The sequence below is a fragment of the Lithobates pipiens genome, unplaced genomic scaffold (genome assembly GCF_037356315.1).
Source record: "Lithobates pipiens isolate NorthernLeopardFrog02 unplaced genomic scaffold, aLitPip1_a1.2 Scaffold_16, whole genome shotgun sequence".
Classification (NCBI taxonomy): domain Eukaryota; kingdom Metazoa; phylum Chordata; class Amphibia; order Anura; family Ranidae; genus Lithobates; species Lithobates pipiens.
This window is the reverse complement of record NW_027507748.1, coordinates 136561372-136588378: the sequence shown is the minus strand read 5'-3', so window position 1 is coordinate 136588378 and position 27007 is coordinate 136561372. Positions and strand designations below refer to the sequence as shown.

The window sequence follows — 27007 nt, the reverse complement described above, 5'->3', positions numbered from 1 at the left end:
TGGGTATCTAGGAATCAGTGACTGTTGGTCGTGCAATTTATCTGAGCGGGTCCTCTGTGGAGGACATCTATTCCCCACTTTTTTTAAAACATCACCCCTAATGTTGGTATTGCTGTTAGTTATCATATAAAAAGTTTTATTTGTGAACATTATTATATCAGAAAAAATGCACCACCAGCAATAATATTGTAATGGAAAATACAAATATTGTGTGACACTTCTTTCACATGTGACAGTGAATTATTTGTTTATCTACAGGACACCACTCAAACTGTTATGTGAAAATATGAAGAGGCAGATTGTTTCTCGAGCATTTTACGGTTGTAAGTAAAGATAGCGATTCTCAAAAATTAGGTAGATCTGTTACCAATATATCAGCTGATTAAAAATGTAGAAGAAGTACCAAAAATAATAAGCAGTTTGTTTAGCAAAAGAAACTTCCACCCATGAAAAGGAACCATTTTTGCTGCCATAGGATTGTGGCTTTTCTGAAATATGGGTATGGTTATAGGAAGGCGATTGTATGAAGGCACAAGGCCATTTCCTAAAATGTTTAGGTTTCAGATCTTATTGTGCTATGGTAATAGTTGCAGAATAAATATAATGAAATAAGTAAAAGAAAACAGTCAGGAAACTATCAGTTTTACCAGTATTGAGATTTTTTTGTATAGATTTAATGGTTAAGCTCACCTTTTGGAACATGTTACACATTCCACCTGTATTCCGGGAGGAAAGTATAACATGTTTCAGCTCCCACCACCAGTTCCCTGTTTCCCCCCTCAGGGTGAAAGCAGGTGGGGAGTCATCTTCCTGCTGTCACTTTTTGAAAGCAGCACATCCATGAGCCGCATGATTCATTCAAACCGCTGCTGATGGCGTGTAGTTCTAAATTAACTCTGAGGATGCTGAACATTCACAAACCCTGCAGCTTTCAGACAGTCCATATGAAGGTTTGGGCAGAAAACTGCAGGACTGCAGAAGCCTGACATTGCACCCTTGGTCCACTGATCATAAGTAGGGATGAGCCGAACAACCCCCCCCCCCCCCCCCCGGTTCGGTTCGTAGCAGAACATGCGACAGGACAGGAAAAAAAATAGTTTGAACATGCAAACACTGTTAAAGTCTATGGGACACGAATGTGAAAAATCAAAAGTGCTCATTTTAAGGGTTAATATGCCAGCTATTGCCATAAAAAGTGCCCCAGGGTACATGTATCAATGCAAAAAAAAGTTTTAAAAATGGCCATTTTTTCGGAAACTGATTTTACTAATGCTTAAAGTGAAACAATTAAAGTGAAATATTCCTTTAACCGCTTCTGGACCAGCTGGCTCCCCTGCGCAAAATCATGTTACTGTATGTGATCTTGCGGGGTCTGGATAGCGCTGCGAGGGTGCTGATGCTCTTGGCCGACGGTTGTGATGACTGCTGGCAACGAGCGATCGCGAAGAGGAGACACAGAACAGGGACAAGTGTGTGTGAACACACACTTCCCTGTTCTGTTCTGACAGGAGTGACAGCTTGTGTGTACCTATTAGCTAGGAACTACGATCTGTCACTTCCTGTAGTTAGTCTCTTCCCCTTCAGTTAGAATCACCTCCTAGGGAACATAGTTAACCCCTTTACCGCCCTCTAGTGTTGGGTCCGTCAGCGGAGCCATAGAAGAAGATGAATAGACTTTGTGGGACATTTTTATTTTTTTATTTTTTAATAAAGGACTTGTCCCAAAGTGTCTTGTGGTTTTTTAACATTTTGACACTTTTTTTGTGAAATGGTATGGGTAAAATGTACCTGGGCATGTGGCCCGGTACGGTTAAGGAAGGGGGGGCTCTCTTATCCCCCCCTCTTTTCCTGCGGTAATTTTTTGCAGGGAATGTTCTAAACACTGGAAAAATGTGCCACTTTACTGGCATACCCCAGGTATGAAATTTAAAGAAATATTTCACTTTTATTGTTTCACTTTGAGCATTATTAAAATCACTGCTCCCGAACAAACGGACATTTTAAAACTTTTTTTTGCATTGATACATGTCCCCTGGGGCAGAATCCAGGTCCCAAAACACTTTTTATGACAATACCATGCATATAAGCCTTTAAAATTAGCACTTTTGTTTTCTCCCATAGACAATTCATTATAGCCGCAAGTAGTTTTAAATTACTTTTTTTCCTTTAGAAATGTCATTTTGTGCAGGGACTGTTCTAAACACAGGAAAAATGCTCCACTTTACAGGCATACTATAGTCACCCCCCAGGTACGAAATTTAAAGGAATATTTCACTTTTATTGTTTCACTTTAAGCATTATTAAAATCACTGCTCCCGAAAAAACTTCAATTTTTAAAACTTTTTTTGCATTGATACATGTCCCCAAACCTTTTTATGACAATACCATGCACATAAGCCTTTAAAATTAGCACTTTTGATTTCTCACTTTTGATTTCTCCCATAGACTTTTAAAGGGTGTTCCACGGCTTTCAAATTTGCTACGAACACGCCAAATTGTTCACTATTCGGCCTACAGGCTAACACCCGATGTTCGACTCGAACTTATGTTCGACTTGAACATTGGGATCATCCCTAATCATGATGCAGTGCTTTGCATGGAAAAAATTATATATGCACATTTCTGTTCTGTAAAAACGTGTGCATTTATTATTCTTTCGGGAAACGTAAACTTATCCTTGGAAGTAGAATTCCAGGCAAATACTAACTATACCTAAACCTGCTCCCACTCCCACTCTAAGCCTATTCCAACTACCCTGTAAAGGAAAACCATTCTGAAGGCTCTCAGATCCAGTCACATGATCGGCTCCCAGTGCCGACTTCAGTGTAGAGGAGGGAAAGCCAAAAATGGATTATCAATAGCAAGCCTATGAGTGACGTCACCACCCAGGCTCTACAGCCACCCAGGTTCTGCAGCGATCTCACTGAAGCAGGATGCCTGGGGAGATCATATGATTGGGTAGACAGAACGGGCTAAGAATGGAGTGGGGAGCATTTAAGAATTTGACTGGAATAGTGGATATTTACAACTGGTCAACCGGAAAGTCATGCAGTGTACTGAATACCTGTAGCTGTAAAATAACTGCTGATTGTACTGTAGGTCATAGTCTTATTTAGCATGTGCCATTTACACACATGTTCTTTAAATAAAACTGTTGTCCTACTTCTCATCAGGGCTTGCCTATTGCCGTCACCTGTCCACAGTTCGAACTCATCTCTCTGCCCTTGTACATCACTCCATAATTCCACCGGACAAACCAACTGATGCTTCAGGTGGCCTTACCAAAGAAGTGTGGAGCAAATATCAAAAGGATATGAAGGTAAACTAAATATTATCAATTCTTCAGTTGGAGCTTCGCTAAAAGAGGAAAATTTGCAGGAGCAGATGTTAGGCCTGTTTTATTAAAATGGAATCTCTATTCTACTGCACAGGCAATAATATGCCATTTCATAAATAAACTAAGTGCCTTGTTACCAGAATAAAATGGTGCCATAGTACCCAGGTTATGGGATTACCATCTTAAAGTACAACTAAAAATACAAACTCCAGTTACTATGTAAAGCACAAGCCTCATAAATTTGAGGAATTAGCTCAGTAGCGGGTTGTGTTTGACTCACTGCATGAGTCACAGCATGGTGAAAGAAGCACAGCAAGACAGCAGGCTCTTGGTGAACAAGTGTGGTTTATTTGCAAAATCGGTGTCCAATAAGACCCCTTTCACACTGAGGCAGTTTTCCGGCATTTTAGCAATAGAAATAACACCTGTAAAAAGCCTGAAAACTGCCTCCCATGCTGCCCGAGAGTGAAAGCCCAAGATCTTTCACACTAGGGTGGTGCGCTTGTGGGACGTTAGAAAAAGTCCTGCAAGCAGCATCTTTGGGGCGGTTTGCAATGAATGGCATCACTTTTTTTGGGGTTAAAAACGCCCCGCTATCGGCCGAAAAAAGCACAGCTAGAACAGTGGTAAAGCGGCGCCTTTGCCGCAAACACACGACCCCAGTGGGAAAGGGGTCTTAGTGCAGGTATAAAAACAGCAAAAAAACAAACAAACCTGAAAATAGACCCTTGCTATGTTGGGGATCTAACTACAAGCACAGTAACCTACTGTGGCCTGGAACAGTCTACTGCTGCCCAAACACTTGACTTTGACACAGAATAAGTCCATGAATGAGTCCATAGTCACACAGACCTAATCTCATCATATAAGCAAATGGCTGCTCCCCAGTCTGTCCTGCACAGAACTGGGGAGCACAGAACAGCACTGTCAATCCAGAAAGCAGGGGGCAAGACTAGCAGCCAGGTGCTGACTGATGAGCTACAGGCTTGTCAATCAGTAGTGACAATTCTGATAGCCCAGCCACCTACAACATCTTCCCATCCCACTGTAGTGCAAGCCGACACAGCCTACATGAGAGCAGCAACTTTGCTCTGAATTCAGAAGCAGTACGCCAGAGGCGCCACACCATCACAAAAAGCTACATTAGTTGGACTTTACTGGCAGTATCAACGGGTATTCATGGGACTTTGCAGGGAAAATAAGAGAAAACTGAAAGGCTAAGTTGACACTGCAGCAGTCTCTAAAGAGTGATCTCTGGTGGATTGCTTTTCAGAGGGTGGCTAAGCAACAGCTTACAGACATTTAGGAAGCCATCATGATGCTCCTTTAAGCTTTTTATTCTTCGCCAAACAACAATACGTGCTATAAGTGTGTTACCTACCATTTTACAACAGAGATACCAAGAAAATCCTTTTGCATTCCAGTCTTTTAATTTAGTTGTAAAACTCAATCATACATTTGATTTGTTCATTAGCCCTTCATTTTAATTCAGTGGTTGCAGACACAACTGAAAATGAGCTGCCAGCTGTATGTAGCCACTCACAACCCTCTTCTTAATAGCTAGGTCACTTCTTTATTCAAGCTGACTGTCACCCAGATATTGGTACTGGAAGCTTTTAAAATATTGTAGAGAATATTCTTTTGTACTCTTATGTCCCTTACATATGACCGGTTTTCCCATCGGAATAAACTCTGAAGGTTTTTCCGACAGAGTTCTGATGGAGTTCCGCTGAAACTGTTGTGCGTACACACGATCACACCAAAGTACAACCGTCAAGAACGTGGTGACGTACAACACATACGACGGGACTAGAAAAAGGAAGTTCAATAGCCAGTAGCCAATAGCATCTGTCTCATACTTGCTTCAGAGCATGCGTCATTTTTTGTCCGTCGGAACAGCATACAGACAAGCAGTTTTCCCAATAGGAATTGGTTCCGTCGGAAATATTTAGAACATGTTTTATTTCTAGGTCCATCAGAATTTTCAACGTACAAAATCCAATGGGGCATACATACGATTGGAATATATGATGAAAAGCTCCCATCTGACTTTTTCTGTCGGACATTCCGCTCGTGTGTACGCGGCATTACCATTTTCTGTCCCCACTCTCCCAGCACATTCATAGCAGGGATACTCACCTACAAACACGATCGTGCCTGGTGTCTGCTCAAACATTCATAACAGGGATACTCACCTACAAACACGATCTTGCCTGGTATCTGCTCAACACCATACAGCACCAGCCTGAAATATACAGGTCTCGCCACAGCATTGAGTAAATAGTGCAATCTCAGAGAAAGGACATTTCCTGAAGTATATTTAGCTGGAAAATCAGGCTAGGGAGTGAGAACAGCTAGAGCTACAATAGTTTTGTAACCATAAAGCAGCTGAGGGCTACAGAGGAGAAGTGAGAGGGCAGCATATCAGTTTGGCATGCCCGCTCTAGGATATGCTCTTATTAGTTGCAAAAGATATCCCAAATACAGTAATAAATGTACATCATTTAAGAAATGTTACAATCAGGTTTCAAGCAGCAGAAAATTTGACAGAACGAGAGACAATCAACAATATGTAGTGTGGCAGTTCAAGTAGGAGAAAATGTAGGAGAAAATGTAAAATGGCAGTCTGGGCCAGGTTTTGTAGAGTACAGACACACTGATGGTGCAGGTGTGTTCTTAGCGTAATCAGAACTACTGCATGGTGCTGTCTGGAACAGGAAAGACAGAAGGCCGAGCCCAACAGAAAGAGTAGCAGGGAGCTGTAGGACAGCGAGCTGACAAAGGTACACCGTTTGTGCACAAACACTTGGATATTGTGCTAGATGGTCAGGAAGACCGAGGCATGAGGCCTGAGCAACGGTGCTGTCAATGCATTAAGGTAAAAAAACATTTTATATCTTTCTTTCCTCCCCCTTTCCTGTGTGAAGGGGAAGAGAAGTGACAAGAGATCCAGCACTGTGCACAGCTGCATCTTTTCTCCCCTCTCTTCCTTTTCCCACAGGCACACGGACAGCAGCAGGAGCCATTGGCTCCTGATGCTGTTAATCAAATGTAGTAGGGTGAAAGCAGGGAAGGGGGCTCAGCACACAGCTCAGGAGCAAGTACGAAGAAGAGGAAGAGCCATGATCACCAGTGGGGGACACCAAAAGATGAGGTTCGAGGCAGCTCTGTGCAATACCATTGCCCAGAGCATGTGAGTATAACATGTTTATTATTTAAATTTTAAAATGTTACCCTTTAGTAACACTTTAAATATGACACATATACAGTCATATACAGGCACATGACACACTCTCAATCTGACTTTGTGTTCCTCCAAAGTTTAGTAGAGGGATATGAAAACCATGCATAAACCCCCCTACACTTATGCAACAAAGGTGGAATATTAGCTCATTCACTTGCAATCTTCTAGTTTTTTTTTGCTATCTTCTAGTTATGTGATCATTTCCTAAGAGAAAAAAGGGAAGGCACATTATTTTTTTCAATTGGAGTTCGGACACAAGTCATAAATCATTTTGATGCAATTTCCACTTTCCAGTTTATACTTTTGTTTTTAATCTTTTTTCCTGACAAGATAAATTTGTTGCATCATAAGCGTACACAGCTATCTTAAAGAAAAGCCACAAATTCAGAGCACATCCTACAACCTTAATGAGTAAATTTATCTAATGGTGGCAGTTCCCAGTTTAGCAAAGAGCTGCCTACAAGTCCTTTATTTGATAACCAGACTGTTTCCTCTCACTGTTTTCAATATCGTTACCTTTGGCCAACAATAGGGAGATTAGAGAGGGGCACGTTTAAAAGGTGAACTATACACTATTAACGTGAGGTAAGTAACCCATGGGTGGATTGCCTAACTCCATTGAATTAAGTTTAAGTTCTAACTGCCTCACTTGTTCACAGAAAAAGGAAATCTTTTGACAACTCAGAGAAATGCAAAAAAGAGCCAAATTCCTGGTTACAATGCTAGTTAAAGTTGAATGTTTATGGGAAGATTTTGTGTAGCTTGGTTTGCACCCTGTACCCCCAAGAAAGAATCTTATATGCCTGCTCTTGAAATTTGTTGGCAATGCATGACTTATGTGCAAAAAAATACATCCCCTTTCATTTTTGCCAAAGAAAAAGAGATTTGCTGATCTTCTTCCCATTTACAAATGTAGGTGGGATTTATTCTGGAGGGGAGACACCAGAAGTTTAGACAGCTGTGACAAAAGATGAGGCACATAAGATGTATGCATGCAAGTTTTCAAACATAATAGTGTCATGCAAGCTACCTCAATAAATGGCAGATGTGGTATCAATAGGACGGTCCTACAGGTGTTGTATGGCAGACAGCAATAGACATCTTGAAGATGGATACACACTTTAAATCTGTCAGTAAAGGGATCAAAGGAGATGGCTGCGGCAAAATCTCTGGTAAGAAGAAAGCGGATGATACCACCTTGAGCGTAGCTTCAATAATCTGGTGCATAATGAGGGGTGGCAGTCATCCTGACAGTAGCCAGGGAATACATGACAATGGGATCAGGGAGTGTTCCTGTTTGATCTAAAACCAAGGATTTATTGCAGCTTGAGTACACCAGCTCACCACTGACAAGAAATGTAATGCTTTGTAGTATAGTAGGCCATCGGGTAGTCCAATACCCCCTTTCTGCTTGGTGAGGGTTAAGAGAGAGAGATTTCCCCGATATAAATCTGAGAAGGAGCAAATGTAAATGTAAAAAAAACAAAGAAGGGATAAAGATGGAATGGATTTATTCATGTACAATATCCATGGTATAGTTGTCATCATAAAAAATGTTGCACCTCCCAAACCATGTCAGTTTTAAGGCCCTGTCCAGGTGAATTTTTGACAACAAGGGACGGATGCGGCCTCAAATAACTGATTCGGGTTAGGAGTGATCTGAAATCACCCTGATGGAACACAGTAACTGTTCCAGCGCCAACACAAAAAATAAAGGTAATAAGGGGCCGTCCTGCCTGGTACCATCTTCTATCTCAAAGTAGTCAGAGCATGTTTCATTAATTTGTACCACAGCTTGTGTCAAAGAGTAAAGTGCCGAAACTCAGCACAGCATATTGGCACCTAGGCTCATATACGAGAGTGTGGATCACAGAAATTGCCAGTCAACGCGATCAAAGGCCTTCTCCTCATCATTGGAAAGGAGCATGAGCAGATAGGCCTTCAACCTGACCAAATGAATGAGATCTATCACCCTGGTAGTGTTGTCTCATACCTTGCATTCGGGAATAAACCCTACCTGATCAATGTGGATAATCTGGTCTAAGTGGGGAGGCAGCCTATTGGCAAGGATCTTGGAGAATAATATGAAATCTACAATGAGTAGGGGAATTGATCTGTAACTACTACATTGAGTGAGATCTATTTTGTTTTAGGAACCACAGTGATATTTGCAATGAGGGAGTTTGTTGGAAGGAATTAAAGGCATGTAGAAAATAATGTGTGTGGTGGTAAACATTGATCCCTCACCTCTTGCTGACCATGTAACACATATGTGCAATGGCAAGGAGGGTGGGCTTTAACAGTTATACATTTGTGGAGGGGGGGGGAGGCAGTAGGGAGACAAGATTTCTGTACTAAAAGCATGCTCACTGACAGCTCCTGATCTCTGTTTATGATCAGGTGCAAGCAGGACAGGCTCCCAGTCATGTGACAACTGTGACAGCCAATCACAGTGATCATATGGCTTTCTAGCGTTAACCAATTAAAGGACTGTTGGGAGGACTTTGTATCTGTTTGACCTGATCAGCTCCCAACTATCACAGACAATGCTTAAAGCTTATCTAAATCCATGAATAAAAAATATTTTATTGTAGCTCACCAGTCCTTAAATGTGGTGGCTACATTAGTTTCCTTTTTCAGTTTTATTCCCTGCATTTTCACCTGGTGATAATGTAATTATAAGTAACACACTTCCTGTGGCACTCTCACTCACCGTACTGTATCTTTATAAAATCAGTTTGTCCACCCTAGGATAGGTGTGTTAAGACTACATAACCCCTCCCACACTCCTATTTTCTTTAACATTGAGGGGAGGCATTCTGAAGTCCTCAGCTGATAACATTGTGATTGATAAGACTGCAGCACAGGCAGAAAACACAGCGCATTATCAGCTGACAAGATTTCTGGCAGAATCAACAGAAATGTTTCCATCTATCAAACAAATATAACTAAACACTTCAATGATATAGTTAACAGACCACAAGGGAGCAAATAAGTTAATTGTTAAGCTTTACATACACTTTAAAGTGTAAATCCAACCAAAACTTTTTTGTTAGCCTTGGATAAAGTGGGGAGGATTAGAACTCTTATCAGGTTTAATCCCTTTTGAGAGACAGTGTTGCAAAGTGATGAAGCTCTGGTTTTATCCCCACAGAATTACAAAGAGCTGGAACTGCTGCGGTTGGTGTATTACGGAGGAGTGGAGCATGATATCCGCAAAGAAGTTTGGCCATTCTTGCTTGGCCATTACAAGTTTGGGATGACTAAGAAAGAAATGGATCGAGTAAGTTAAGGTTTCAGTTTTTTATTGGTCCTTGTGTTTGAATAGTCTGAAAATCTTATAGTGTCCCACTCCAATCAACCAGCTTCATATTGTAATTCTCCAGCTGTCCTTTTTCAGCACAGGTTTCAATGGGGTATATTACCCAGACTATCAGACACAAGGTCCATTGTGTTTAAAATTTTAAAATAAACCTGCAAGCATCAAATGTATTCCAACTGGACCATTTTAAAAGTTGAAAAAGACTGCATGCTTCTACATTTTTAATGTATAACATTTACAAATACTAGCAGTATGTAAATCTTCTTTACAAATATATTTTTTATCTTGGCAATATTTAGCATCTTCATGAATAATACATAATAATGTTTCTGCCCTTTACCCAAGGTGGATGAAGCCATTGCCTCTAGGTATCAGAAGGTGATGGCGGAGTGGAAAGCCTGTGAAGTCATTGTCAAGCAAAGGGAAAAGGCATCACATTCGGCCATTTATGCCAAACTCTCATCTGAAAGCAGCATTGACAGCCATGTCCAACGCTTGATTCACCGTGATTCTACTATTAGTAATGATGTAGGACACTTTACACATTTCTCTTTGTAATAATACTATCTGTTTGATGTTTATGGTACCTAATGTAAGTTATACAACCAAAAAGTATGGAATCATCACTCTTAGAAACTGTTCATTTAATTGTTTAATTAAAATAGAAAAAAAAGTAATCGCATACATGCCTCAAAACTATTTTCATTTAACATTCCCACCTTCTGTTTTAAGAAACATTTACTTTTTTTTTTTAAAAGGTAGAAAACTGGAGTCAATTGCAACTCTTTTTGTAGATCAAGCAGAGGGAAAAAATATGGAAGGAGGAGAATTCTGGGGAAAATATTATGGAATCACCATGTACTTTGCAGTTCTAAAACAATCATCTGCATCAGATTACATCTGCCAATTAGTCTGCAGTAAAAAAGAGTGTTTGCACATCTTGGTGAGCTGGTGCACTAAACTGATTGACATGAATCATGTAGAGGTTTATAAAACTTCTTCAAGAAGGTAAATCATCAAGGAATATTGAAAGAGATGTTGGTTGTTACCAGCCAGCTGTGTCTAAAATCTGTACCAAGTACAAATAAAATGGAAAGGTTGTTAAAAGGAAGCATACTGGTAGACCAAGGAAGACATCAAAGCGTCAAGATAGAAAACTTAAAGCAATATGCCTTTAAAACAGAAAATGCACAACAAAACAAATTAGGAACAAATGGTCAAAAACTGTAGCCAATGTCTGTGACCGAACTGTTAAGGAAATGGGATTTACATACAGAAAAGCCAAACGAAAACCACCATTTAACACCTAAACAGAAAAAAACAAGGTTACAGTGGACTAAAGAAAAGCAATCATGGACTGTGGATGACTGGATGAAAGTGATATTCATTGGTGAATCACAAATCTGCTTTGGGCAGGGTGATGATGCTGGAACTTTTGTTTGGTGCCGTTCCAATGAAATGTATGAAGACGATCGCCTGAAGAAAAGGCAAATGCAAATTTCCACAATCATTGATGATATGGGGTTGCATGTCAGGTAAAGGTACGAGGGAGATGGCAGTCAATAAATCTTCAATAAATACAGAAGTTTATGTTGAGGTTTTGGATACCTTTCTTATTCCATCAATTGAAAGGATGTTTGGTGGTGATGACATCATTTATCAAGATGATCATGCATCTTGCCATAAGGCAAAAGCCTTGAAAACTTTCCTTCAAGAAAGATATATAATGTCAATGGCATGGCCTGCAAATAGTCCAGACCTCAAACCAAAGTTGGAGCCGGAGTAATGAATAATACTGTTTGTCGATAGTTAAATCCATGCCTCAGAGAATTCAAGCTGTTATAAAATCCAGTGGTGGTGCAACAAAGTACTAGTAGTATACTGTAGTGTTTTTTTAATGATTCCATAATATTTTCATCAGAATGTAATGATTCCATATTTTTTTCCTCTGCTTGATCTGTGAAACCCGTTGAAATTCACTACAATTGTCTTTTTTTTTTTTTAAGTGTTTCTTAAAGCCAGAAGGCTGGAATTTTAAATAAAAATTGTTTTGAAGCATGTCTGATTCGTTTTTTTTCTACACAATTAAACAATTGAATGAACACTTTCTTTTTTCTTTTTTACCAGGGGTTGTGTCTTTATAAACAGAACATTTTGATATCAAAATAGGGAGTTCATATAGACCGAATTCTGTAATTTGGGGTCCCCAGAAAATGCATTTGTGGTTGCACAATGCATAGACACACCCACATGTCATCTAAAGTACTCATTAACAGCAGGTTGGTAGGCATCCTAAATGAATCCTTTAAACATGCTCCCTTAAATAGCTACCTGTTATCAACAACTAGGTATATCCAACAGTCTGTCCATCAATCTGTGATGAATCCATCTCATACCTGGCTAATATCAGGTCATCTGACCAGGGTCAGCCTCAGTTTCAAACAGTTCAGTCTTGAAGGGCCCATTCACACTTGTAAGTTGCGGTAAACAAGCAGCAGTGTATCATGTACAAGTGTTGCAGTGCCATTCATTTTCAATGGTGATCCAACCCAGTAAGACATCCTTTCTCAACTTTGTCTTGGAGAATCTCTGAAATAATTTCTTGATCTACTATAGCTCATGGTACTTTAGCATAATCAGAGAGTTGTGGATATAATTAAATACAATTATAAAGTTTACCTCTCTAATGTAAAACCAGGGCTTGATTTAGTGATTAGTACAAAACTTCTTTGCATTGTTTTTGCATGACAGTGACAACACTAAATTTGATTTGTTTTAAATTAGAGTTCAGGGAAAACATTAACTATCTATGGGTGCAGTAACATTTTACTTATCCATCTTAAATTAATCAAGCACTGTAATTGGGATTATGGGGGTCCTGCTGTTTACTCAGAGAAGGGGAAAATTCCAAATCGTTTAGTTTCAACTTTATTGAAAATCAGCTTAAAAGCAAACACTCCACAAACCTACTTAATGGCTACCATTACCACCAGATTATATTATTATGACAAACATGAGAAAGAGGAACACAGTTATTAACAACAAAATGTAGGCTTAACCCTGCTTGCACCCTAATCAGATATCCATTATTTCAGCCAAGGAAAAAACAGAGCATCAATATATCATGTGCAAAATATACATTTTTTAATGTTACAGACAAAAATTATAACCACTATCATGAAAATAGTAATACTGAAAAAAGAACAAAACATCCTGGTGTTTGATATAAACAAATATAAAGCAATGATGAGTCAAAGATTCCTCTTAATAAGAGTCAGCTTTGGTTTATTGTACCGAACACCATAACCCCCTGCAATAAATAAGGTAATTGTGTGTGGTCATTGAACTCTTTTGTTGATCTTAGTATCCTAACAGTCTACAGTAGGGTATGCATAGTTCTAGATGACTTTTTTTAACGACATTGGCATTTAAGTGTTTCCACTTTTCGATTTTACCTGTTTAAAAAAGTAATGACTGATTGCCCCGGATTGCTGTCATCTGTATGTCAAATTAATAAATTCCCACAAGCACATTACCTGGGTATACCTGGTATATTCCCTACCAATAAAGGTTATTATTTAAACTCCAGTTTTCTTCTCTGTAAATGCGGAGTAGAAATCCAGAGAACACACAATATTTGTTATGCCGTTATGTTTTATTCTGACATATGATGGCCTTTTAGCATTTGCTGCTTTAAAACTTTGACATCTATTAAACTGTATATCTCTTTCTGTGACATTTAATCTTAGGATTATTGCATAGTTTAGCAGAATAACATTCACTCTCTGGAGTAATTTATGATATTTTCTGCTATCCAAACAGGAAAAGCTATCCATTTGTTATTTTATTGATATCCCTCTCCAGCATCCTTGGCATTGAGCTGCAGAAGGATACAGTGATGATTCTTAGAATATTGGGTAGCTAGTTACACAGATTGTTTTATAATACTACGCTTATATATAAATGTGTGCACACTCTGCAATTGGTGTTTAGATAAAATCTTGGTCTTTGATAATATTCAGACCATATCTTTGTTGCACTTACTGTATATTACATTTGAAATCTCAGAGGACCTCTCAGTAATGGACTTTTTTGATAACATGCAGATGTTTGAACTGACACTTTTCCACCAGGGGGTAGGAATGCTTGAGGAGGTAGAGGCTGCCATGGAGGTAGAGGCTTCTGCACCTACTGCAACATCCAAGACATCAAAAAAAAAAAATGAACTGTTACAAAGCAAGCAGGATTAGTATATTTTAGCCACAAAGTTTTAAAAAATTACCTTCAGACACAGTAAGCAGGGGCAGCTTTTTCTGTATAAGTAAATGCCACACATTTTGTTTCCATTGTTGGAATAATGTGCCAAAGACAACTCTTTGTACTAAGGCAAGATACTTGTGTAAAGTTTTGTTTCTATATACTCAAATAATGAAAATCCGGCATAAAATATAACAGGGGCAGGTTGCATTACAGGCTACCATTTCAGGCCAACTCTTGGCTGTAGTAATCAGTTGGATTTTCTTGCTGAAGTGGCAATGTTGAAACTATTATGATATAGGTAAATCATAACTAAATCCGCCTATCCTTTACAGTCAAGAAAGCCGTCATCTTAGCCTCTGTTTGATCTGCAGTTGCTATGGTGCTACACATGTAATCAGTTATCATACCAGCTAATTAAGGACTTGACAGTCTAGTGGAAGTCTAGTTGAGAGTAAAATTAACTGTGACAGTTATCATTCAGGACATGCCTTGAATGTAACTGTTTTGGGAAACAGTAGAATAGCGAGGTTTAGTTCCGCTTTAAAACCAAACTGAACCTTCAGTTTAAATCAGCTAAGTACATGCCAGGTTCATTAAACTGAAAGTTCAATTGGGCTTCAACAGTGAAAATGTATTGTCATGGAGACAAGCCTTGATCAGAGTATAAAGCTGGGCATATGCAAGGGGATCTATCCAACTGTTAGTTTCTGATTTATTGTACTCCTGAGAGCCCCTTTTCTCCCCTAGCAGCACTAACTTCTTTAGTTGTCTCAGAAAATGAGCTATAGAGAGAAGTGTATGCAGGGATGTTGAGAGGTGTCAGAAGACTCACTATAGTACATTAAATATGAAACCCTCTATTTTTTCTTGTCTGTTGGTCAGTACAGTTAAATGCATTTGTTAATATAAAGCAGATCATGTTTCTTCTAATAACACATTCTAGCTTTATTTTCTTTTAGAAAAAAAAAACATGCATCCCTGAGTAGCAAGATGTCTAAATACATCCATGAGTATATTTCACATCATTACTACCGCACCTTACAATATATATGTGTTGCAGGTCTTCATGTCTACAGAAGAAATAGATCTCACAGACCGAGACTTGAAAACTCACAACGATAAAACCACTACCTTGACCAACACTGATGGTACTCCATCGGCAGTGGCAGCCGAACCACAGCAGTCTGTGGAGTTTGACTCTCCTGATTCTGGTCTTCCCTCTTCTCGTAACTACTCTGTGACCTCGGGGATACTGTCGAGCATTGATGATGGACAGAGCTTATGTTTTGAGGAAGAAGAGTCAAGCACAGAGTCAGACAGGACAGAAATGAGCATAGGCACTCCCAGGAAAACAAAGGGCGTTCTCAAAATGCAGGACTCTATATGTGAAGAGCAGCTGTGTTCACAGCTGGAGTACTTAAGTAATTCTGAAGATATTTCTTCCATGTGCCCCACATCCTACACAGTAAGTAAGATAACATTTGTTTTTCATTGATTTTTATTTTCAGTTTTCAAGTTATAACAAAACTTGGTGAAAATAATCAAGTAACAGTATGTCAGCACCTCATATACAACCTATGAAAAAATCATGTTTTGTAGGATAGATGCACAAGTATTTTGCATCTAAAGGGTAATTTACATATAGGTGAGTTTCATTGTATATTGTTTCAAATGCTTCCCATGCTGTGATACAAAGGCATAAATGATGGTCTCATCTCCACTTCTGATCTGCTTCATTCCATCTGGCCTGGTCATATGCTCTGCCTGCTCCACCTCTTAAATGTTCATTAGCTTAAATGATTGAGGCAGCTTATATTTTCCTATAAAGGGGGAAAAAACTGTGCTAATTTAAAAATTGATCACTAAATCAATTCAATGAGCAGCAGCTTAATGTGAGATATACACAAAAAAACATAAAAAAGAAGTAGAAGCCGTGCTAATAAAGTCCAATTTATAAATAATTAATTGTAGAAATGAAGGTCATCTCTCATAATGCAAAAAATTGTGGAATAATAATCAGATTCTTCTAAAAGTAACACCACAGTGAGTTTTTTTGGGGGGGTATAATTTACATGGCCAAACTTACAAAGAAGTGGGCCTTGATTATTGCCTTTCAAATATAGCTTATGTTTAGTATGTCTAAGTTGCTTATCTGCATATCTATCAATACCATCAATAAAACAATCAATCTCATTTGATGCATAGAATGCATTAAGATAAAAAACCTTCTACCTTTACAATCACTTTAACATTTGTTTTACCTTTAAACGCGAAGGGGTTAAAGTGCCCGTGTCTGGTCTGTAGCCACCCAAAGGGAGGAAGGGGTAAAGGTAACTATGCTGTGGTCAGACCAAGGGACTGATATTATGTTCACTGAGGGTATAGCTTAAGCCGCGTACACACGATCGGATTTTCCGACGGGAAATGTGTGATGACAGGCTGTTGGCGGAAAATCCGACCGTTTGTACGCTCCATCAGACAATTGTTGTCAGATTTTCCGCAGACAAATGTTGAATGGCAGGTTTTAAAATCTTCCATGGATGAATGTCTGTTGTCGGATTTTCCGAGCATGTGTACACAAGTCCATCGGACAAAAGTCCAAAGTACAAACACCCTTGCTCAGAAGCAAGGACGAGCCAGAAGCAGTCGGGCTTGTAAACTAACGTTTGTAATGCAGAATTAACATTCGTGATGTAGCATATCATGAAATCTCGAAATGCAGTGCACATTCTCTTTTTCTTTAATGCGATACTAATGAAGCTGGTTTGCTGGTGATACTGGTGGAGTTATTGCAAACAAATTGCAAAAGGCTTTTTTTGTAGTGATATCAAGAATAATATTATTATGCTTTTTTTTTTTTTTTTTGGGGCAAGTTACCACAACACCATTATTCCGTCGTTTTTAAGATCAAAGATAATACAAATATGTTGGTGTCCCTTGTTAATTTTACATTATATTTTTTTAAATGTAACTGCCCACTCCCAAACTGTCATTTGAAATAAAACACAATAAGCTAAGTATTATTCTCCACATTTTTTTTATTGTGCATTAAAAAAAGAAAACAAATAAAATTATACATACTATCTGCCCATAGTAGAACTTAACCAAAAAAGTGCATTCTATGCATCCAAAAATATAGAAAATATACCAAAACAAATCATTAAATTAAATAAAAGCCTCATGCATGTGTCCTGCTTCTTAATACAGGGGGTCAACAATGCCAAGAGTTGGTGACAGCAGGGGTCCATCATCCGTAGATAATTCTGAAAATCATCTGGTTTATTCTCCTGGAACTCCCGCAGCAAAGGCATATGACATAATTGGTCACGAATAATAGCAACCAATTTTTGGTCCAGGAACTCCTTCTGTTCCTGGACTGGATTTGGGTCAAAGCAGTAACTCCAAGGCCAATAATAATAACATGTTATCTCCTCCGATTCCGCACCATGTCTGGTTTATGAACACCTGTTCAGAAACGAACTGAAAAGCACAAAATGAAAACCGCAAATCAACACTCACCAAACTGAAAAACCACGTAGTGTGTCACTAAGTTTGTGTTTGTTGGCCGACAATTCCTTGCTGTTTGTATGCAAGACAAAATCCAGGCACAAAAGTCTGTTGTGAGGTTTTGGTTTTGTCTGCGGAAAATCCGATTGTGTGCATGAGGCTTAAAGGTAGGAGAGCGTGAAACACAAAAAAAGTGGTCAATTCATGAAAATATATTGTGAGGATGCAGTAGGGGGTAAAATCTCTGGTGGTGGGATTTAGGTATCTCCAACAGTCTATTAGACCGTGTTGCGCTAAGAGAGTTTTAAAATGCCCAGAGTGCAAGAGCTGAAGATTTATCAAGCGTTGATAACATTAATTTTTAATCACTTCCCACCCAAGGACATCAATGGCGTCCTGGACTTTCAGTGGGAATATCTGAATGATGACATCCCCCCCTCCTGCCGCCATCTGGTGCATCTCCGGGGTCTCTCATACCATCGGGGACCCAGAGAAAGAATCGCCCGCCGCCAGATGATGAGCATAGAGATTTCCATCTCTATGACCGTCAGAGGCCCCGGGCGCGACCTTATGATGCCACGTCCAGGCCGCAGTTGTAAACAAAGCCGCGATTGCGGCTGGTAAGCATGAGATTGTGGATTTTTTTTTCTCGATCTCATGCTTTCAAGCCTGGAAGAGAGATGTAGGGTCTTATTGACCCCACATCTATCCATAAAGAGGACCTGTCACAAATGATTCCCATTACAAGGAATGTTTACATTCCTTGTAATAGGAATAAAAGCGATCAAAAAAAAATGTTGTAAAAGAAAGTAAAAATAAAAAAAGTAAAATAAAAAAATTTAAAACGCCCCCTCATGCTCAGAAGCGAATGCACACATTAGTCCCGCCCACATATATAAATGCCGTTCAAACCACACATGTGAGGTATCACTGCGTGCCTACAAGCGCTAGCAACAATTCTAGCACTAGACCTCCTCTGTAACTCTAAACATGTAACCTATTTAAAAAAAAATTAAAGCATCGCCTATGGAGATTTTTAAGTACTGAAGTTTAGCATCATTCCATGAGTGTATGCAAAAAAAAAAAAATGGGTTATCTTTACTGTTTTGTTAGTTTTTTAAATCGTGAAACTGATTTTTGTCCAAAAAAAAAACACATTTGAAAAATTGTTGCACAAATATCGTGCGAGATAAAAAGCTGCAATGACCGCTATTTTATTCCCTAGGGTGTCTGCCAAAAAAAATGATATAATGTTTGGGGGTTCTGGGTAATTTTCTAGCAAAAAAAAATATGATTTTTACATGTAGGAGAGGAGTGTCAGAAGAGGCCCGGTATGGAAGTGGTTAATGCAGGCGTAAAGGCTGTAGTATAATAACACAAATTTTTTTTATATATATAAATCTTCAAAATATGGATCATGTTTTTGTTGTTTTCTAATTGCTGCCTGCAACTATTCAATGATGATAGATGGTAATAAAACAATAATGTAGGAAAACATATTGTTTTTTCTTTTAATTACATTGTAATAATGATAACATTCATCCTTCTTGTAGAATTGAATGGATTCAATGGAACCTCAGCTTCTGAACCCAATTAGTGGGTCTTCTGTCTAAAAGCACTGTATTTAGAGATTATCGTTTTCCTGAATGTATACATTTCAAATTGGATTACAAGACATGGATTTATTATTCTGACATAGTTTAGAAAAGAACTTTCACTCACCTTGCTTCCAACTAGGTTTTCCCTTGAAATAGTTACAAGTTTCCCTACTTGGCAACTGTGTTTTTTCCTTCTTTTTTTTTTTGTCGAATGTTTCAGTGACCCTTTGAAGATCTGTTTAAAAATGTAGTGCCTACTGCTTTGGTTATATCAGTAACAATAATAACCCAGCCTTTAGGCTTGCTGACTCTTAATAATGATCCTACATACTTCATTTGATAAACATGCCTTAAATGAAATGGGTAGTATGAGCCATATAACTCACCTGTGGACCTAATTTTTCAACAAGTTCAGTGAGGGATGTTTTCTATGGTTATCGAACATAATGGTTGACATTGAAATAATTAACTTTAAGTAGTAAACACAGCCATAGTTCAATCTGATTTTTTAACTAATAACAAGCAAAGCAAATTGTGATTTAATTTAAAATTTTGTGTTTTTATTTATCAGATTGAACTTTTGGATACTATTGCCTTAAACTTACATCGTATTGATAAAGATGTCCAGAGGTGTGATCGGAACTACTGGTATTTCACACCGGATAACTTGGAAAAGCTCCGAAACATCATGTGCAGGTATATCAATGCATGTATCCTGTATGTAACAAAAAAAAACAAAAAAACTATCTGCCTTCTTTTGTCACAGATTTTTGCAGGTCAGTGTTTATTTAATTCTGTATTTTTCTTAACTCCACAGTTAGGAAAAGAAAATGCAAACTGTATTAGTTTAGCGTTGCCTTCAATCAACAAGCATGCATTTATTTTTGAACAGGTGACATGGCGCTCAGAGCAGTATATTGACTTGGGAAGTAGGAGAAAAACTGTGATATATACGGATTTATTTTGTAAAAGATGAAAAAAAGAATTGTGTGTTCCCAAAGATTAAATCCTCATGCACAGTGGATTATTGTAAAAGGAGAAAATCATTGTTAAAAACTCACCAAAGGTGTGTTTTTTCAAACCAGTATAGCAGTTTTTGGCGTTGGTGTTTGGCGTTTATCTCATTGGTCAGAATTTGTATTTATTCTAGCCATTGAAATTAAAAAAACACTAAAGTGTTAAGTGCACCTAGCGTTTAGGCTCGTTTAGCAATCTTTAGCAGCATCAAGCGTTTTTTCTGCCAAAACTGCGGCTCATGGGCGCACTGGCAGTGGGTTTTTTTCCTGCCTCTAAACTCCACTGACACTAAACACTGCTAAAACCCTATGGGGTTGATTTACTAAAGGCAAATATACTGTGCACTTTCCAAAGTGCACATGCTCCAAATGAGTAGAAGCTCTGCTGATGTCCACCATCCAATCATGTTCAAGCAAAAATTCATTTTTTTAAATTTTCTTTGCACATGATTGGGTACTCTTTGCAAGGTGAAGCCTTACCTCATTTATTAAGCTCTAGAGCGACTTGCAGAGGGAAACTGCACAGTCTTTTTGCCTTTAGTAAATCAACCCCTATGTGTGCATGGACAGGTAGGTTAACATGTAGGGGAGTTTAGAGGCAGGAAAAAAATGCTAAATGCCCCTATTAACTTTGAAAGTGGCCCCAGCTGAACAAAGTGCACACTTGGGTGCCTAACACTTGCTGAGAACTCTCTAGTATCTTGTCATGAAATATTTGTGGATCTGAAAGACTCAATATACCCCCCTTTAAGCGGAACTAAACCTTCTTGTACTTATAGTCAAGGAAGTTTCCATCTTAGCCTCTTTTTGATCTTCAGTTGCCATGTTGCTGCACATGAGATAACTTCTGACACCAGTTGTTTGATGGCTTGACAGTTCAGTTGAGATCACAAGAAAATATGACAGTTATCATTCACACCATGCCTCGAATCTAACTGTTTTGAGAAACTGTTAAAACAATGTGTTTATTTCCATTTTAACTCTTCTAAAACATGAACTGTTTCTAAATATGCTAAAATGTGAATTGTTTTTAAACATGCGGGATTGGGTAAAGGATATCAGTTGGAAGAATACAGAAAGCGGTCAATAGTGGGAATATTGCATCACATAAGAAAATATTGATCCCATGTTAATGTTGTTGCTCTTCTACTTTCTTGCAGCTATGTGTGGGAACATCTGGATGTGGGTTATGTACAAGGGATGTGTGATCTGCTGGCTCCACTCATGGTGATTTTGAATAATGGTAGGTCCATGCAATTACTGGCTTCTCTTTGAAAGTGTGCGCTCATGGACTGTTATCCTTACAGTTTCAAAGCACTTGATAAGAACATACTTTTTCTAGGTCAGGGTCTACAGATAGTAAAGCAATATGATAGAAAAACAATTAAGTGATTGAGCTGAAAATGAAATTATGATCTCGGACATGAACACCTTTCACTTGATGTGCATGGCTACCGTTCAAAAGATGTTTCACAGACTTGCCTGTGTGGCAGTTCCCTGCAGTATCACAGTTATCTTTATTAGAAGAGATGAAGAAATAACTAGTCCAAAATGGTCCAAACCACTGCAACCACAGTCAGTGAATGTAAGACTAAGATCATACTGACTATATACTATGTAGAAGTGTTGCATGGTTGCGATTCTCCCCAGCCAGAATTCAACTAGCAATAAAAAACCCAGTAGATGTTCCTTTCCCTGCTGTTTATGTTTCTGTTAGAATGATCGCCATCCCTTCCTGTGTTGGTGACTTCTTAATAAGTAAGGGGAAATCCCCCCCCCCCAGTAGGAACACAGCAGATTCAATACCTTCCTCTCTTTTTTCCTAAATTAAGAAAAATTGGCTCCAGTTCTATTTTTAGTTGTCAGTTGGAGGATTTGTACCTCAAAGGTGGACATTTTTTACATGAAGTTTCTTATTCTAAAATATATCCTGTTCATGTCTCTTTACAAATATGCATCTAGACATATCCTGCTTTACTAAAACCTCATCTAACAAGATGATATGTTCCAATTATAGATATGTTGGCATACAGCTGCTTTACACAGCTTATGAAGAGAATGAGTCAGAACTTCCCAAATGGAGGGGCCATGGACACACACTTCGCCAACATGAGATCATTGATCCAGGTGGGTGTTTCTCTGAGATCACAGAGCATGCTTGTACCACTGCTATGGACAATAACAACAGACTGTCCAAGTCAGAATATATTCACAGGGAGCCTTTCTAAAAGGAATGCAGAAACCACTCATAGCAGAATTATTTCCAGCTTTGTTAGACATACAAATACTTAAAGTCCCTCTCAATTTTTTCCTTAACCCCTCTTCCTATATATATGCATTTCCATGGGTTTTTTTTTTTCACATGCATTCCTCCAGAGTGCTGAATTCTTTTACTTTGTCCCCTTTATGTCATATGCCATAACTGGGACTTTCAAGGTCTTCACTTTGATAGTGGTGTTATTAAAGGAAGGATCCAAAAAAAGGGCTCTGCTACTGAAAGGAATTGATGTAGAGCACCCTCTAGGATCCCTCTTCCTGGCTTGGGCAGATACAAAATGGCATATCCTCCAAGGGAGTAGGAATAATGCTCAAAGATCCATTCTATCTGGTCTCCACTGCACTAGCCTTAAAAATAATATTTTGTTCCCACTACAGCACAAAGCCCGGGTGAGAGCTCTGAAACTACACTAACACCCCAACCCCCCCCCCCCCCCCCCCACTGACTGTCCTTGGTTGCTAGGACCACTGGTGTCCTAACAAGCAATGATGTCATGTGCATGTGCCCCCCCCCCCACTCCTACTCCACCTTCCAGCACCCATCCTACAGCTATGCTGTGTAAAGTAAGGGGAGGCACTGATTTAAGGGAGGCATTAATAAAGGGGAACATTGATGTAAGGGGGGCACTGATGTAGGAGGGGACGTTGATGTGAAGTGGGAGCCTAATGTAAGAGGGAACACTGATGTAAAGGGAAACACTCATGTATGGGGGAACTGTCATGTAAGAGGGGACACAGATGTAAGAAAGGACACTGATGTTAGAGGGGATTTTGATGTAAGAGGGAACACTGATATAAGGGGGGTGCTGTGAGGTAAGGTGTAACACTAATGTAGGAGGCGACTTTGATGAAAGGGGGACACTGATGTAAGGGCGACTCTAAATATATAAAAGGGAACTCTAATGGAAGAGGGATACTGATGTAGGAAGGGACTCTGATATGGTGTGAGGATGTGAGTAATAAGGGACTCTGATTAAATAGGGAACACTGATGTAAGAGAAGATGCTAATGTAAGGGGGGACTCTCATGTTAGAGGGGACATTGATAAAAAGGGGGACTCTGATGTAAGAGGGGGCATCCACCATTTGGCGCAGTGCACTGCCTGCGCCAATTTACTGCTAATTTTTATATATTGTGTGGCAGTATTAAAAAATGCCATGTGTGAAGGCCCAATTTATGATCTTGTACACACAGAAAGTGCATGGAAAGAACACAAAAACACCCCTGCTGATATGTATCCTGTGCTGATTGACAGGAAGTGGGTGTGTTAGCACTGGCAGTCAAGACACTGTTGCTCATGGTGACAACACTGCAGCAACTTCACTGCGGGTGAAAATGATCACCCTGCAAGAGGAAGTACCACGGATTGGCATGATCACCAGGCATTCATTCTTTGACAGAGTCTTCACTTACCTAAATTGTAACGGAAGACAATTTTTTTAATTTTTGGATAAATTAAGGGAGGGTTATAACCCCTGTCAGTTTTTTTCCCCATTTATGCCCCATTGGGGAGATCTTCGTTCATGTCCTGTCCCATAGCCAAAATAGGAAGTGAAAGAAAATCCCTACAAAGTGGGTGACGTAACCAGCTGCTACTAAAGTATATATCTCCTAAATATTATAGGCTTACCTATAGGTATGAAAAAAAGGGGGACTTTACTGCCGCTTTAAAGTAGATGATAATAATTATTTGGTATGGATGTTTTGTGGTATAGCTGCATTTTCCTGTAGGTTGATTAGGAACTTTTTGTACATTATGAGTATTGACATCCTGTACTAGGAATCATCAGGTTGAGATATGTCATAATCATCATCAAACACTTTATTATATATAATATTCCTATAGAGCACAAAACAGTATAATACATTAAACAGTCATCTTTTATTAAGTATTACCATTATAATTCCCGAATGCATGGTCTGACCAAGGTGCTGTATGTTAGACATTACCTGATTGGGATTATGTGTGAGGTTTATGTTGCCTAACTGGTTGCCTCTAGGGTCCATTTTAGGCCCCTGATTCACTTTTGCTCTCTCTTCCATTACCTTCTGCATCAAGCATACCATAGTCATCGCAGAGGTCCACATTTACAAAACCAAATTCAAAAGAGGTTCTTACAGATATCTACAGATCTACAGATATCTAATATGCAATTCTCATTTTCTTTTGTCAGATTTTGGATTCGGAACTGTTTGAACTCATGCATCAGAATGGAGACTACACACATTTCTACTTTTGTTATCGTTGGTTCCTACTTGATTTCAAAAGAGGTATTACACATTTCACATGAAAACATTTTTTACTATAATGGTATATTTCAGGGGTCACTCACTTTTTTTTCACTCTGACCATTTCCATTTAACAATGAGTATCATTCCTGTTAGGCTCAGATTTTTAGTTTAAGCATTGAGTTTACCTTACCTTACTATAGTGATTGTAAATACAATTAATAGATATGAGGCAATAGTGTTTTGAAGCTCCAAAATTTTAAAAAAATTGACTCTTCAGTGGTCTAGCAGGAACACAGCCTACCTGTTCAGTACTTCAGTTTTTCATCCAGGAGTTGTTGAATTGCACCAGTCTACCTTCTATTTTTTGGTTGTAACATGGGAATCTGAGATCCCCCTGTTTGTAATGCAGAAGAGCTTTTCCCAAACACACCCACTGCAAGGTCTTCATCTCTAACACACAGGAAGTCTTATACAGTATAAAACAAATAGGTTTTGAACTTTTCATCGCCGCTAACAGTCAGCTATCAATCAGATTCAAACCTTCCTTGGTGACACTGGACCTGAATACAGAGACCCTGTGAGCTGCTTTTTAGATTGTGGTTGCAAGGGATTAAGTATTTAGAGTAAAGTGTTTGTTAACCCCAAAAAAAAATATCCTGTTCCTTTAAAGCATGTTATACAGCACAATGCTTGTTCTGTGTCATTTGGCCCTCTGTAACACCTAAAAAAAACCTGGCTGATCCTGCCATTGTCTAACCTCCCCTTTGTAAACTGATCATGATTCATCATGGCTGCTGAGCCCTGACACCGTGGTCAGTTTACGTGCCTCTGTCATCCTGCTCTTAGTCTCCTCTTCCCCCTCCCTGTGAGCTCCATGTTTGTGCCCGCCGCCTCCCCTCCTGCTGCTCAAATTAGGGTTAAAATTGCATTATCCTTTTGGTTGATGAATCCAATGTCCCCCTGTGACGGTGCTCTATAAAAATGCAGCTATATAACTGGTTTACAGAGATCGGCCACCTCTCTCCTCCTCCCCTCCTGAATGATGTCAGTGGGGGATCCTTAATCCCACCCGCTGCAGCTGTCAGGCCGAAGTGAGAGCTGGTGGGTAACGTGATCGCAGATTTGCGCTCTTTAAACAAGTTATATAGCTGCATTTTTTTTATATAAAGCACAGTCACAGGGGGACATTATATCATGGGTCCTCAACCTGTGGCCCTCCAGCTGGTGCGGAACTATAATTCCCATCATGCCTTTGCCATTGAAAGTCATGCTTGTAACTGCCTTGCAATTCTTCATGGAACTTGTAGTTCTGCAACAGCTGGAGGGCCACAGGTTGAGCACCCAAGCTTTTGATGAATCAACCAAGAGGATAATGTAATTTTAACCCTATGGGTTAACAAACACTTAAAGGGCAACGGAGTAAACTTTCTTATTTTAGCACAGTTATATTGTGTTTGCTGGACAGCATTAGAGGTTCAGTGATTGCTTTTACTTGTTGTCTGGAATTGCTTTTTAAAGCAGACATTTACTCAAATGTTAACATAAAAGTACACCATATTGTCAAAAGTATTGGGGAGACCTGCCTTTACACGCACATGAACTTTGATGAAATCCCAGTCTTAATCCGTAGAGTTCAGTATTGAGTTGGCCCACCCTTTGCACCTATAAAAGTTTCATCTCTTTTGGGAAGATTGTCCACAAGGTTTAGGAATGTGTCTATAGGAATGTCTGACCATTCTTCCAGAAGCGCATTTGTGAGGTCAGACACTGATGTGGACGATAAGGCCTGGCTCACAGTCTCCACTCATCTCAAAGGTGTTCTATCAGGATGAGGTCAGGACTCTGTGCAGGTTAGTCAAGTTCCTCCACTCCAAACTCGCTCATCCATGTCTTTATGGACATTGCTTTGTGCACTGGTCCAAATCATTTGGTGGAGAGGGATTATGGTATGGGGTTGTTTTTCAGGGGTCGGGCTTGGCTCCTTAGTTTCAGTGAAGGGAACTTTTAAAGCGTCAGCATACCAAGACATTTTGAACAAGTTCATACTCCAAACTTTGTGGGAACAGTTTGGGGATGGCCCCTTCCTGTTCCAACATGACTGCACACCAGTGCACAAGCAAGGTCCATAAAGACATGGATGAGTGAGTTTGGGGTGGAGGAACTTGACTGGCCTGCACAGATTCCTGACCTCAACCTGATAGAACAGGCCATCTT

General features: G+C 39.2%; 1 protein-coding gene across 2 annotated transcripts in view; it reads left to right on the top strand.

Moving 5' to 3' along the window:
* SGSM2 (small G protein signaling modulator 2) overlaps positions 1 to 27007 on the top strand; it is a 550156-nt gene that overhangs the window by 507000 nt on the left and 16149 nt on the right. For both annotated transcript variants that reach the window (XM_077480502.1, XM_077480501.1), the window contains 9 exons: positions 259 to 323; positions 3174 to 3319; positions 9736 to 9864; positions 10249 to 10431; positions 15224 to 15628; positions 19840 to 19964; positions 21445 to 21527; positions 22302 to 22411; positions 24736 to 24832. In XM_077480502.1, coding sequence (XP_077336628.1) covers positions 259 to 323; positions 3174 to 3319; positions 9736 to 9864; positions 10249 to 10431; positions 15224 to 15628; positions 19840 to 19964; positions 21445 to 21527; positions 22302 to 22411; positions 24736 to 24832 — 1343 coding nt within the window. The remainder of the gene's footprint in view (positions 1 to 258; positions 324 to 3173; positions 3320 to 9735; positions 9865 to 10248; positions 10432 to 15223; positions 15629 to 19839; positions 19965 to 21444; positions 21528 to 22301; positions 22412 to 24735; positions 24833 to 27007) is intronic.